General features: G+C 43.0%; 1 protein-coding gene across 1 annotated transcript in view; it reads left to right on the top strand.

Moving 5' to 3' along the window:
• Positions 1–15,113, top strand: part of LOC132826207 (protein bicaudal C homolog 1-like) — a 270,766-nt gene that overhangs the window by 243,405 nt on the left and 12,248 nt on the right. Inside the window, exons 15-17 of the mRNA XM_060841867.1 lie at positions 1,338–1,377; positions 3,655–3,809; positions 11,477–11,621. Of these exons, the coding sequence (XP_060697850.1) occupies positions 1,338–1,377; positions 3,655–3,809; positions 11,477–11,621 (340 nt within the window). The remainder of the gene's footprint in view (positions 1–1,337; positions 1,378–3,654; positions 3,810–11,476; positions 11,622–15,113) is intronic.

Raw genomic sequence — 15,113 nt, 5'->3', positions numbered from 1 at the left:
CTTTTCCAACAATTTTTGATTTTGTTTAAGTTCTCCCCACTTCCTGAACAATATATATCCCTCAACCAACTTCACAAAAACTTGATCAAAATAAAACTGAGAATTGCAGATAATGAAGATCTGAAATTAAAAAACAGAAATTGTTAGAGAAACTCAACAGATCTGGCAGCATCTGTGGAGAGAAAGAAGAGTTAATGTCCAGTGACTGACCCTTGTTCAGACCTGAAACAGTTAACTCTGCTTTCTCTCCAGAGATGCTGCCAGACCTGCTGAGTTTCTCCAACAATTTCAGTTTTTGATTCACAAAAAATATTATCTACTCAATAACACATCAATGTTGTGGCAATTTGACTTAGACCAGTTTCCTCCGTATTTTCATCAATTAATCTTGTAGAAATCTTTTAAAATTCATTTATGGAATGTGGGTGTCGCTGGCTAGACCAGCATTTATTGCCCATCCCTAATTGCCCTGAGGGCAGATAAGTGTCAACCCTATTGCTGTGGGTCTAGGGTCCCATGTAGACTAGATGGTGGCAGTTTCCTTCCCTAAAGGAAATTATTTGAACCAGATGGACTTTTCCCCGACAATGATTTCATGGTCATCATTAAACTCTTAATTCCAGACTGGTATTGAATTCAAATTCTACCATCTGCCATGGCGGGGTTTGAACCCCGATCCCCAGAATATTACCTTGGTCTCTAGAGTAACAGTCTAGTGATAATACCATTAGGCCACCGCCACCCCCTAGAATACTTTAGTAGATGTAAAGTGCTTTGAGATATCTTAAGGCTATATCAATGCAAGTATTTTGTTTCTTTTTAATCTCATCTCAAAGTCAGTCACAGTGCGTGGGATTAGCCTTTGGGTATGTGTCATTTTATACTCTGCTCAGTTGAAAATGGTGAACTGTTGAATGAGTTGCTGTTTGTTTAGAGAGTTGTCTCTGCCAGTGCTGTAAGTTTCCTGGCAATGTAAAGTTGCTTAATGTAGCTCCCACCAATCTGAAGAAACTATTGAAATGTCCAACACCTGAAAGTGATTCCATTTAAAACTGAAAGGTGGTGTTGTTTAAACAAATCAGGCATTTCAGATGAGTTAGCATGCCTACATTAGGCAGAAATGCTCCGAAGAATTTTCAGTTTGTATTGCTAAACCTTAAATCGGTTTTGAATGAACAGTTTTGGTACCATTCCACCCAACCGCTGTCATGTTATTTAGTTCTTCTCAAGTTGCTTGTTCAGCCAAACCATCGGACATGACAATGTGTTTGCTCTTGGTGACATTGTCATGTTGAAGTGACGTTTCAGTGAGTGCTGTGTCCTCTTTTCATTTTCAGGCTTTTGACTACGAACAGAAGAAGCTGTTGGCAACCAAAGGTATGTGATGGTGATGGTGACCCCTCACCTTTTGCTATTTGTCAACAGCTCAAGAAAGCAATCTTTGTAAACTAGTGCTTGATGGTTGCTACGAGTTTCTGTAGAAACTAATGAGTCTACCTCGAACATGCTGACTGTCCGCCCTGAATTGTCTTTGTTAAATATGTGCTGAATAGTTTCTGTTGTGACAGGACATTTAAAGATCTCAATCCTCTGCTGGGGATGGAGTGCACTGAATTCTCAATTGACAGCCAGGACATCTTTCTTACACTGGTCTGTAGTGTTGACCAACACACAGTATAACTTGACAATAAATGGGCAGGCACATTCCTGAGTGCCTGAATCATATGCCAAGGGTACTCAGAGCAAATGAATCCTACGTACTACTTGCGTAAGCACTTTTAATGGCCCTTCATTCAAAAGATAAGGAAAGAAACCAGGGTGTCATCATTCAAATGATATAATTTTCAAGAGATGCAGATGATTTTCCTTCAGTTGATACCTCATAGAGTCATAGAGATGTGCAGCACGGAAACAGACCCTTCGGTCCAACTTGTCTGTGCTGACCAGATATCTTGAACTAATCTAGTCCCATTTGCCATCATTTGGCCCACATCCCTCTAAACCCTTCCTGTTCATATACCCATCCTGATGCCTTTTAAATGTTGTAATTGTACCAGCCTCCACCACTTCCTCTGGCAGCTCATTCCATACCTCGATGTGAAAAGGTTGCCCCTTCGGTCTCTTTTAAATCTTTCCTCTGCCATCTTAAACCTACGCCCTCTCGTTTTGGACTCCCTTACCCTGGGAAAAAGAATTTGGCTATTCATCCTATTTGTGTCCCCTTATGATTTTACAAACTTTATAAGGTCACCCTGTAGCTGAAACACTCCAACCCTGGCCACATCCTTGTAAATCTCTTCTGCACCCTTTCAAGTTTCACATCATCCTTCACATAGCAGGGAGACCAGAAGTGAACGCAATATTCTAGAAGTGGCCTAACATGGCAGAGGGTGAGAAATTACAGCCTCCGTTTTACTAAATAGAAGTGAAGGGTTAAAGTGAAATGAATGAAAGACACCTGCAGCATAACTTGAAGGTTGGCCAAGATCTACAGTGACATTGTGGGCACGGTTTCCGCAACAGTCAGAGATTTTTACATGGTCCCAGAAAGGTGATACCAGAGCAAATGGAGCAGACTGAATAAAACTAACCAGTTCAGAAATACGATCCCCCACCCACTCATCTGCATTTGATTAATAAACCGCAAGCCCAGGATTTGGGCAAACACCTTTCAATTAATGTTCCTTGAGCACTGCCATTTTAAACTCAGCTGGCAAAAGCAATATTTATGTCGAGAATATTCAGTATCATCACTTTTGTTTAAAAAAATTCGTTCTCCAGCATGTGGATGTCACTGGTGATTCCACTGCATTTATTGCCCTGAGTTGTTATTGACATGTGAGGCGTTGTAATGAAAGGGCAATGCTGTTAGCACTAGAATTTGGACCCAGTGACAGTGTGCCAATTCTGCAGGACCCCCTTTTCATAGATGGTACAGTCCTCAAGGCATTCACTTCACTTGACATGAATACATTGCTCAGAAATTGGTTAGTGCATTGAGGAGGACTTGGGATGTCATGTTGTGCTATGAGGCCACTTTTGGAATACTTTGTTCAATTCTGATCTCCCAGATGTCAGCAAAGATGTTGTTAAAATTGAAAGCGTGCAGAAAAGATTTGCAAGGATGTTGCCAGGGTTGGAAGGTTTGAGCTACAGGGAGAGATTGAATAGGCTGGGGCTGTTTTCCCTGGAGCATGGAAGGGGTGACCTTTTATAGAGGTTTATAAAATCATGAGGGGCATGGATAAGGTGAATAGCCAAGGTCTTTTTCCCAGAGTGGGGTAGTCCAGAACGAGAGGGCATAGGTTTAAGGTGAGAAGGGAAAGATTTAGAAGGGACCTAAGGGCAACATTTTCACGCAGAGGGTGATTCATGTATGGAATGAGCTGCCAGATGAAGTGGAGGAGGCTGGTACAATTACAACTTTTAAAAGGCATCTGGATGGGGTTATGAACAGGAAGGATTTAGAGGGATATGGGCTAAATGTTGGCAAATGGGACTAGATTAGGTTGGGATATCTGGTCGGTATGGACGTGTTGGACCAAAGGGTCTGTTTCCGTGCTGTACATCTCTATGACTCGAAAAGAAATGAGTGACGTTGAATTGCAACATCTCCTTCTGCATGACACTGTCTTAACTTCCTTCTTGACAAAGCCATGTTGAAGAAACCAGTGGTAACTGAAGTAAGGACCCCGACAAATACATGGAGCGGTCTAGGCTTCTCCAAGTCAATGCCTGCAGAAACAATCAAGGAGTTGAGACGGACCAATCACGTAACCTACAAACCCACCATGTCAACTACATACGAGGTAATGAAAAACTTACGTTGCTCTGCAGTTTTTGCCTTTTCTTTTAGAAAACGGACGATTCCCCAATATTTACGCAGCCGTGTGTGTTGATTTAGCTTTGGAGGTAAATGTGCAGCCAACAAATGTGGCTACGAATTCTTTTGTCACATCATATTTTCAATACCAACGATATGTAATTTCATTTTTGCTCAGATTTAACCAAGATGTCATGCACTAAAATGCTTGATGACTGTCCAAAAATAATGATGACTTTATTTTGAAAGCGGTGATTTATCTATATCGGATTTCATATTTCGTTTGGCTGTAAGGGCTGGCTGGATGTTGGAGTGGAGAAGGGTTGAGTCCCACAGCTTTGAAACCCATGCAGAACGCTGCTTGCTGTATAAACAATGGCAAAATCCAGGAAAGAATGATGAATACTCTGCTTCAAGCCAGAAACCCAGGGCACATGTTCCCAATTACTCTCTGCGTATAACTGTTAGCAGATTCCTTTTTCAAGTTTCTCGTCTGGAATCATGATTGTCTTTCAGGAAATTGAACATGTTCAGCTCTGAAACACTGAACATTAAAGAGCTGAGCTGGAAAGCTGATTCAGTCACTCTTGTTCTTTACTGAACTGAACTCTTGTCAAAGCTAAACTTTACTCCACACCTCCTTTTCCATCCTTAAATATCGATACCATTCTTGACACAGGCAGTTTGACCCAGGTCAACGAGGGTCTTAAATAATTTACGGATTTCTTTGTGACTGGATCTGGTGACTAAAGTGGAATTTTGTGAGGGATACTTTCCCTCAGCCACATTTAACCTCTCACTCTCTTCTGTAGTCTCTGACCATGCCATCACAACCCTGGTTACTGGTAGCCTTCTCACATAAAAACAATCTCTTTTTCCATTTCTTTTTTGCTGTTTTATTTTCTGTGGCTCCCCAAAGTCTGAAACTCCATTTCTGTTTCTCTCGTCATCTCAGTTCATGTTTCTTCCACCCACTTGCTTGTCCCTTCCTGCTCCCTGCTCAACATTTCCTCCTCCTCCTCCACATTTTGCTCTCTCCATCTGTAATATCTGCCCTGCAATCTTATAAATAACAAACATTTGAGTAAGGAGCAGATGTGGGCCATTTGGCTCTATGGTACTAATCTGCTATTCAATAAGATCATGGCTGATCTGACTGATTATTACCTCACCTCCCTGCCTATCCCTGAGTACATAATCTTTTTGTTTTTTTTGTGAAATGCATGGGTCTGTGTGTCTTTCTCTCTCATTTTTTCACTTACCCATTCCCCTCTTATCCTGTCTACCTTCAAAGCTTATCCTGAACCTCCCTTTCAGTGTTCTCCATCTCGTGCTTGTCCACCTATTTTGTTCTCCTATGATATTCTACACCACAAACCCCCTCCTCAAGGCAGCCTTCCAACAACCCAGAGGGAAAATATAAAACTGGGAAAGAAAACCCAATTAGAATTGAATGCCCAGGTCCTAATGGAACACCGTTTTGAAAACCAGAAGACAAGTCAGACTAGTGTGTACCATTTGCAGGTTTTCCTGATTTTCCTTCTGGGAATGTGACAAGTTATCTTGTTGGATAATCTCTATTGACCTTTTGACTTTGCAACCCTGGCAGCAGAGAGTCCGTTGTGATTTGCTACCTCGCTATGCCACTTCCAGGAAAATGAGCAAATGTCTCGCAGTGGGAAGCTTTCAATGGCCTGCCTGGGATTTGAACAAATGGCTGGCAGCTTAGACTTGCTTTATGATAATTACAACCCAACAGCAAGAGGCCTCAGCATCCAGCTGGAGCCTGAACTGCTGCAAGCAGATGAATGGGCCACAATATGTGGGCCAGGTTTCTGGACTTAACAAGAACTACTGTTACTTACAAGCAAATAGACTCAATCTGCAGATAAATAGTATGGGTCCTCTGCGTATGTCTCTATTAGTTAAATCTTTAACACCTTATAAATTCCCCCTCCCTCCCCCACACACATACACATACGCATACACAGACAGACACGCGTGTATGCATGCGCAGGTGTGTGGGGGAAGGGAGAAATTTATAAGCTGTTGGAGATTTAACTATTAGAGATATATGCAGAGGACCCATACTATTTACCTGTAGATTGTGTCTATTTAACTTGTAAGCAACAGTAATTCTTGTTAAGTACAGAAACCTGGCCCACATATATATGCATGTGTACACATGAAAAACCATGAGTGTTTTGGTTGGAGGGAAAACTGGGAAAGCAGTTCAGTGGTCTCTGTCCACACGATCTGCTAAGATAATTCTTGTGCTGATTAGGATGCTGTTTCTCAGTCTTGCTTCTCTGGATGCTTTCACTGGTTTACGACAGGCCTAGGGTGGCTGGTTCACACTTTATAACCAGTCTTTGACTCATTAATCAAATGTCCCAGCTTACAGCAACTGCTGAAGGAAATCAAAAAGTTTTTGTTAGGTTTGAAGTGGCTTTTATTGCGGAGAGAGAGAGAGAGATCTTGATTTGGTGCAAGGCTGAAAAGTTCTCAATATCTTGTTCACAGTCCCAAACTGTTTATCTATTTGAGAACCAATCATGTCATTGTTGGCAAGCAGAAGTCCTATGTCATCGGTAATTGGTGACCGGAATGTAGACCAATCAGCTACTTGTTGCTAGTTGAATTTCCATTTGTATACACCCCTCAGCTCCAGCTCGTCTGTAAACTACATTTTAACCAGCAGCTGTGTAAACAGTGCTTACAATGAGTGCCAGGTTTCTTGCTTTCAAAACTGTCATCATCCTTCAGCGATCTGTTGTTTTTTTTCAAGTTTTTTTCAGTCCACAATTAAAAATACAGGAAAACAAAGATACCATCTTTCCACAATGTTTGCACTGCATTCCATCAAGTACTTGCTCCCTTTGTTTTCTTGCATCAAACTCCAAGAGAATTTTCTTCCTTCCTTTCTCAGGTGGCCATCCTTCTGGTTTCTTATCCGACAGTTGGATTTTCTGTTGAGCAGTTCCCTGTCCAGAAGGAGATGAGTGCCCTGTTGTCTGACACATTGTGTCTAAAGCATTGTTCCATCACAGCCTGGAGGAAAGCATTTAACTTTGAAGTTATGGCTGTGGGTTAATCTAACAGCTCCAGAAGGGTTCTGGACCCAGCTATGGAGGCAGTGTGGTGAACAAAGAACAGAGAAAATTTACAGTGCAGGAACAGGCCCTTCCGCCCTCCAAGCCTGAGCTGATCCAAATCTACTGTCTAAACCTGTCGGTCAATTCCTAAGCGTCTGTATCCCTCTGCTCCCCACCTACTCATGCATCTGTCCAGATGCATCTTACATGAATCTACCGTGCCTGCCACTACCAACTCTGCTGGCAACGCGTTCCAAATGCCCACCACCCTCTGGGGGTAGTCCACTTCAACCTGAAGAAGGAGCAGCTCTCCGAAAGGTTGTGATTTCAAATAAACCCATTGGACTATAACCTGGTGTTGTTTGACTTCTGACTATGTTTGGAAAGAGCAGGAAGTTGCTATCTGTGTCTGGATTAATGCCCTTTAAGTACATCACTCCACTGTCAGGCAGGTCTTAATTAATTACATTGGAAGGTCAGCCAGGCCATCACTTGCTTCATGAACCATTCTTGGTTCTGTTCATGCATGGGAGTAGCTCAGCCCAGGAACGTGAGTAATGCCTGGAATTCCTGGCCTCCTGCAATGATTTTGCAGGACATCGCCAATCTGCTCATGTCTCAAATGCATTCAGTTTCTTTTCAGGATTGGCCTTTTAAACAATCTTCTCCTTAGGTCCCTTGCCATTTGCTCACTTTGCAAGTTTGACACATGAAGAGTACATCTATGTTATCCTGGAGGAAAGTGACTATCCTGATCAGATCACTGTTTGGACTTGCAAATGGGCCATCACTTTCAGATCTGAGCTATATCTGATCTACCTCAAATTACCATGGAAATCTAAAATATTTGAAAAGAAGATCGAGCAAGTTAAGCAAACCATGTCACACCACAATAGTGACAAATTGGATATCTACCTTCCATTAATCCAGAAGGACAGTCCATTTTGGAGTGCAACTGAGCAACATTCATGAGTTTCAGTCCATAGAACACAGAACATTACAGCACAGTACAAGTCCTTCAGTCCTCGATGTTGCGCCGACCTGTGGAACCAATCTGAAGTCCATCTAACCTACACTATTCCATTTTCATCCATATATTTATCCAATAACCATTTAAATGCCCTTAAAGTTGGCGAGTCTACTATTGTTGCAAGCAGTGCATTCCACGCCCCTACTATCTCAGAGTAAGGAAACTACCTCTGACATCTGTCCTATATCTATCACCCCTCAATTTAAAGCTATGTCCCCTTATGCTAGCCATCAGTATCCAAGGAAAAAGGCTTTCACTGTCCACCCTATCAAACCCTCTGATTATCTTACATGTCCTAATTAAGTCCCCTCTCAACCTTCTTCACTCTAAAGAAAACAGCTTCAAGTCCCTCAGCCTTTCCTCATAAGACCTGCCCTCCATACCAGGCAACATCCGAGTAAGTCTCCTCTGGACCCTTTCCAAAGCTTCCACATCCTTCCTATGACTGGAATTGTACGCAATATTCCAAATGTGGCTGCATGTACCAGAGTTTTGTACAGCTGCAACATGATCTCGTGACTCTGAAACTCAATCCAACTACTAACAAAAGCTAACACACCATATGCCTTCTTAACAAACCTAACAACTTGTGTGGCAACTTTCAGGGATCTTTGTACATGGACACCGAGATCTCTCTGCTCATCTACACTACCAAGAGTGTTACCATTAGCCCAATACTGTTTATTCCTTTAACTCCTTCCAAAGTGAATCACCTCACACTTTTCCAGATTAAAATCCATATGCCACCTCTCGGCCCAGCTCTGTAGCTTATCTATGTCCCTTTGTAACCACCAACATTCTTAAGCACTATCCACAACTCAACCGACCTTAGTGTCATCCTTCTACGCCCTCATCCAGGTCGTTTATAAAATTGACAAACAGCAGTGGACCCAAAACAGATCGTTGCAGTACACCACTATTAACTGAACTCCAAGATGAACATTTCCCATCAACCACCACCCTCTGTCTTCTTTCAGCTAGCTAATTTCTGATTCAAACCTCTAAATCAACCTCAACTCCATGCCTCCATATTTTCTGCAATAGCCTACCATGGAGAACCTTATTAAACACCTTACTGAAATCCATATATACCACATCAACCGCTTTACCCTCATCCGCCTGTTTGGTCACCTTCTCAAAGAACTTATAAGGTTTGTGAGGCACGACCTATCCTTCACAAAAACATGTTGACTATCCCTAATCAACTTATTCCCTTTTAGATGATTATAAATCCTATCTCTTATAACCCTTTCCAACACTATACCCACAACTGAAGTAAGGCTCACTGGTCTATAATTGCCAGGGTTGTCTCTACTCCCCTTCTTGAACAATGGGACAACATTTGCTATTCTCCAGTCTTCTGGCACTGCTCCTGTACACAACGATGACATAAAGATCAAAGCCAAAGGCTCTGCAATCTCCTCGTTGGCTTCCCAGAGAATCCCAGGATAAATCCCATCCAGCCCAGTGAAATTATTTATTTTCACACTTTCCAGAATTGCTAAGGCCACCTCCTTGTGAACCTCAATCCCATTTAGTCTCGTAGACTGTACCTCAGTACTCTCCTCAACAACATTGCTTTTTTCCCCAGTGTGAATACTGATGAAAAATATTCATTTGGCACTTCTCCTATCTCCTCGGACTCCATGCACAACTTCTCACTGCTGTCCTTAATTGGCTATAATCTTACTCTAGTCATTCTTTTATTCCTGACACACCTGTAGAAAGATTTAGGGATTTTCTTGATCCTATCTGCCAACAACTTCTCATGTCCCCTCCTGGCTCTTCTTAGGTCTCTGTTTTGATCCTTCTTGGCTAACTTGTATCTCTCAAGTGCCCTAACTGAGCCATCACATCTCATCCTTCCATAAGCCTTCTTATTCCTCTTGACAAGAGATTCAACTTCTTTAGTAAATCACGGCTCCCTTGCTCTTCCTCCCAGCCTGACAGGTTCGTATTTATCAAGGACACTCAGTAGCTGTTCCTTGAATAAGCTCCATGTTTCAATTGTGCCCATCCCCTGTAGTTTAAGGCACGTAGCCTGCACATCCCTACATTTAGTTGGTCAAACAGGCTGTTCCTTTGGTTGTTCGGAATAAACAGAGCAGAGACCATACACAACCAGCTCACACTCGGAAAATCCAAAACAAAATGTTTGCTATTAGGTGTGATTCCTTAATTGGGCAGCATTTGCTGAACTATCCCAAGTGTGCCACCAAGAAGTAGTGCCACTAACAGCCAAGCTCATGTGGCTCATTTACACTTGCCAGGAGTGACAATCTTACACTGGGACCCATGTTTGCAAACAAAGGAGTTCGTTCAAGCTCTGCCCCTCTCTTTGAATTCACTGGTAGCTCAGGGAGCCTGTAGTTCCATGTTGCTTTCAACAGGTTAGCCAATCAGAGAACTCACCAACCAATCAGGACATTTTTTTCTGTAATATAACATGTTTTATTCCTTGAAATTTGACATTCTAGTATTTGTCCTGATGAGTGCAAAACTTCAGCAACACCGTTCTAGCGATATCCAGTAGCTCTCCTGTTTGTTATCTGTGTCTCTGTGGCTTATAACATAAATGGAAAAAAAAATGCAGCACTTTAGATATCTTTCCCTAAAATTCAGTTTTTTTTTATGTTAACGCATCTTTTACTCTGACAAAGCTTGATTCTCCTTCACATCTCACGATTACATCGCGCATCATCTGTGATCACCTGCCCAAGCTCTGTAAATCTTTTCACCCGGTCCAGAACCACTTACATGAGTTTTCACTTCTAGGGTTCTTTTCACTATTGTCACTTTATGCTTTCATTTTGCTTGCCATTTCCTGTCGTGTCTGTTCTGACATTGCTTCTACACAGGCAATGAAATCTGTGTTTCCCAACTGTCGATGTGCAGTGCCTCCTGTTCTGTACTGGTTCACCTGTGAATTCAGCTTCAGTGGGCAGATTGAACAGCTTCCTGGATGTAGCCCAATCCTGCTGATTGATACCAATACAGACTCTGAATGATCCATTTCTCATTTCAGATTTTCACCCTTTAATGGTTGTCCCCATCAAATGCTTTCGCATAGTCTCCAAACTGTGTCTGCACTGGCTTTTGCTCCTCCAGCTAATTGTTTTAAAATGAATAGAATTATGATTTCTCAGGAGTGGTTTTTGGTCTTTGAATGATCAGCTGTCACTGCATTAGGATGGGGAATCAGTTTTTTCACTAAAGACTGAGACATCACTTGGAAAAGCTACAATTCGTTCCTTAGGATGGGAAATAATACAGTGGATAATGGATCCTCTCTGAAGAACAGGGAATGATTCAGTTGGTTAATTGATTTCCAAGATTTAGCACAGTTCAGAGTCAAAAGGTGTGACGCTGGAAAAGCACAGCAGGTCAGGCAGCATCCGAGGAGCAGGGGAATCAATGTTGGGGGTGTGCGGGATAGCGTAATGCCACACGTTAAAGGGGTTCAGCAACATCCTTGTGCGTTATTAAGAGAAGCTTGAGTGCCATTTTAATCATCACCTTGCCTTGCAGTCATCATCGCCAGTGTCGCTATCGCGATCGAACAGTCGGGAGTATATCGGGGGTGGCAGTGATTCTGATAACTGGAGAGATCGGAACGGTTCTCACAGTGAATTCCCATCTTCCATCAACAGCCCAAAGCAAAAAAATAACCCATGTAAGCATTTCAGGTATTGTGACAGAGGGCTTTCCTGTTTAGAATGTGCTGTCCTCTTGAGGACCGAGAGAATTAAATGTAATTGCTATTTTGTTGTCAAGTTCGTGTTTAATACAACTGTCCAAGATGTTTGCAGCCAGTGATGAAGATTGGTTAAAACGAACGGGATCAGATGAATTTTACAAAATGGTTATACAAAGGGGTGTAGATGAGGCACTGAAGGTGGAATCAGTGCACTATCATACCTCAATTCTATAGAATAGCCTCTATCCTTTTCTTGTAGTTTAACATAATTCCCTACTCTTCCGGGGGGGAAAAAAAATCTTCCTGCAGCCGAGACACCAAACCATTTTTAATTCGGCTCCTCCAGCTTGATCTGTCATCTTTTAGATTGTACCTCGCCGTAATTTTGCCTTTTCTCCCGATGGCTTGATGATCTTCCTGGGAAGAGATCCATTGGTCTCAGTCTTGAGAAGTTCGGTTAATCCAACAGTTCCAGGTTTATGTGGCATTTTGAATTCACGGTCACAGATGGAGGATCAAACTTTGGATTTCCACTGTGAAAATAATATCATAATAGCCCTGTAATCGGAATAGTCAAATATTTCTTTTAAATTATATATTAAAAAAAACATGCTGGCATGCCTGAAATGTGGGGCCTCGAGCGAGCGTTGGAATAAAATTCCAGCCCTACAAAACATGTTGAAATGTTTACATCTTTAAAACACATTGGAATTCTCGTTTCCTGAATCTAGGCTGAGCTGGTCCCTGGGAGCAAGTCTTGAAAAGTTAAAAGGAAGCGAGTGGTATATTTTATCAGAGCATCTTTATTCGTATCTGTTAATGTTGTTAAATTTTATCGCAAGCACGACTGATAGGCAACTTGTCTCAGTCACTCCTCTGTACTGTGTATCTAAAACATTCATAGATATGCAGAAGTCACTTTCCTGGCTTGTGTTCTTTCCAGTCTCAGGGTCAGCTATATCTTGGTACAGCTTCCTCCTGCAGCCCCAAAACAGGGCCTCCCAATCACAGAAATCATTGAAACGTTGCAACATCAGACAAAACTGTTCAGTCCATTGTTTCCGTGTAGGTCCATGTAGGTGGCTCAGCGGTTAGCACTGCTGCCTCACAGCATCAGGGATCCGATTCCGATTCCAGCTACGGGTGACTGTGTGGAGTTTGGACATTCTCCCCATGTCTCTGTGGGTTTCCCCCTGCACTCCAAAGATGTGCAGGTTAGGTGGATTGGCAGTACTAAATGGCCCCATAGTGCAGGGATATGTAAGTTAGATGGATTAACCATGGGAAATGCAGAGCTACAGGGATAGCATAGGGGGCTGGGGCTGGATGGGATGCTCTTCAGATGGTTGGTGTGGACTTGATGGCTAAATGGCCTGCTTTTCCCCAGCGGTTCTATGATTCTAGGTCCATAGAGAGCAACCCAGCCCCCTTCGTAAACAAAAATTTTTGGAAAAGCTCAGCAGGTTTGGAGGGAAATCCGAGGTGATGTTTGGGTCTGGTGACCCTTTCTCAGAACTGCAGTCACCTTCGTGCTCTGAGTTCATAACCCTGCAGGTCACAGCCCTTCAAGTGTTTTTGAATGTGAGTTTCTGCCTCTGCTCCCCCTTCAGGCAGGGCCTTGCAACCCACTGAGCGAATGGAGTGGAAGATATCAAGTCTGTCATTTCCTGGAGCTGACGGCTGACGGTAGAGGGACCGCTTATATTTTCAGTGGGTGTCCCTCACTACAATCCCTCCTCTCATCAGCCCTCAGTGCTGCTGCTGTTTGAATCCTGTTGCTGTACTATAATGAATGTAATTAGCTCCTCGTTGTGCCCATGAGTGAATCCACATCATACCAAGTGTGATCTTAATGCTGACTATTCAGCATTTATGAAGAAAGGAAAGTCCCAATTGCTTTATCCTCCATTGAATTTGGAGGGAACACAATCCAGGAGCATATTGTTAGTTGTTGTTCCCACTGTTGATTTTTTTTTAGATTAGATAGCCTACAGTATGGAAACAGGCCCTTCAGCTCAAGTCCACATTGACCCTCCGAGGAGCAACCCACCCATTCCCCATATTTACCCCTGACTAATGCAACTAACACTATGGGCAATTTAACATGGCCAATTCACTTGCCCTGCATATCTTTGGATTGTGGGAGGAAACTGGAGCGCCTGGAAGAAACCCACACAGACACTGGGAGAATGTACAAACTCCACAGAGACAGTTGCCCGAGGCAGGAATCGAACCAGGATGCCAGGCACTGTGAGACAGCAGTGTTAACCACTGAGTCACCATGCTGCCCACAATTTCCCTTCCTGATTTTATTTCCCTCCTGCTAACCTGCTGTGAGGTCACAAGAATGGCAGAATACTGTATTTCTAATGCAAGCACTGGCCATTGTGTCAGGGTCGAAATGCAGCCTCACTGCAGGAACACAGCTTCATGAGGAGCAGTTGCTGTTTGAGGAAGATGGTCCATAGCAGTTGTTAAACCCTGTCAGAATGTGACTGGCTAACTTGCTGTGCGGAGTTAAGAGAAATATCTTTGCTGTGGACTAAGATAATCCTTTCCACTTCTGGCTCCGTTCCCTCTCCAGGGAAAGGAAGAGCTTTGTAAAAGCAACATTCTGCAGATGTCAGGAATCTGAAAGTGAAATAAAGTGCTGGTGAAAACTCAACCGGTCTCGCAGCCTCAGTGGTGAGAGAGAAAAACAGAGTTAAGATTTCAAGGGAGGGCCCGGTGGCTCAGTGGTTAGCACTGCTGCTTCAGCACCAGGGATCCAGGTTCGTTTCCAGCCTTGGGTGACTGCCTGTGTGGAGTTTGGACATTCTCCCCGTGTCTGTGTGGGTTTCCTCCGGGTGCTCTGGTTTCCTCCCACAGTCCAAAGATGTTCAGGTTAGATGGATTGGCCAAACTAAATTGCCCCACAGTGTCCAGCGATGTGCAGGTTAGGTGGATTAGTTATGATAAAAACTCCATGTGGGGTTACAAGGGTGGGATGGAGGCAATGGGGAGGGGAGGGGGTGTTGGGTCTGAGCGGGATGTTCTTTGGAGGGTCAGTGCAGACTTGATGGGCAGAATAACCTCTTTCTGCACAATTGAGATTCCATGATACAAGTGGAGAACAACTTGCCAGAATGGAAGGAAGGTAGGACTGGGATGAGTTTTACGCTGTTGAAAGCCGAGGAGAGTGAAAGAACCAAAGGGAGGCTCTGGATAGGGTAAAAGGTTGGTAATATTAAATGACAAAGATGGCACGGAACAGAAGGCAAAGGGAGGGCCAAAGGTTATAGTAAAAAGATGGACCATTTGTTCAGAGTGTGAATATCAAAATAATGAGCAGCTTGTCCTGAAAGTAATAAAAATGAGAAACCAGATTAAGAATAACAATTGGCAATAAGTGAATCAAACTTTGAGCCAGAGGTCATGGCCTGAAGTTGTTGAACTCCATGTCTAGTCCCAAAAGCTGTGAAGTGTCTA

This window comes from Hemiscyllium ocellatum, chromosome 22 (assembly GCF_020745735.1).
Source record: "Hemiscyllium ocellatum isolate sHemOce1 chromosome 22, sHemOce1.pat.X.cur, whole genome shotgun sequence".
NCBI lineage: Eukaryota > Metazoa > Chordata > Chondrichthyes > Orectolobiformes > Hemiscylliidae > Hemiscyllium > Hemiscyllium ocellatum.
This window is presented reverse-complemented; position numbering and strand designations above follow the sequence as displayed.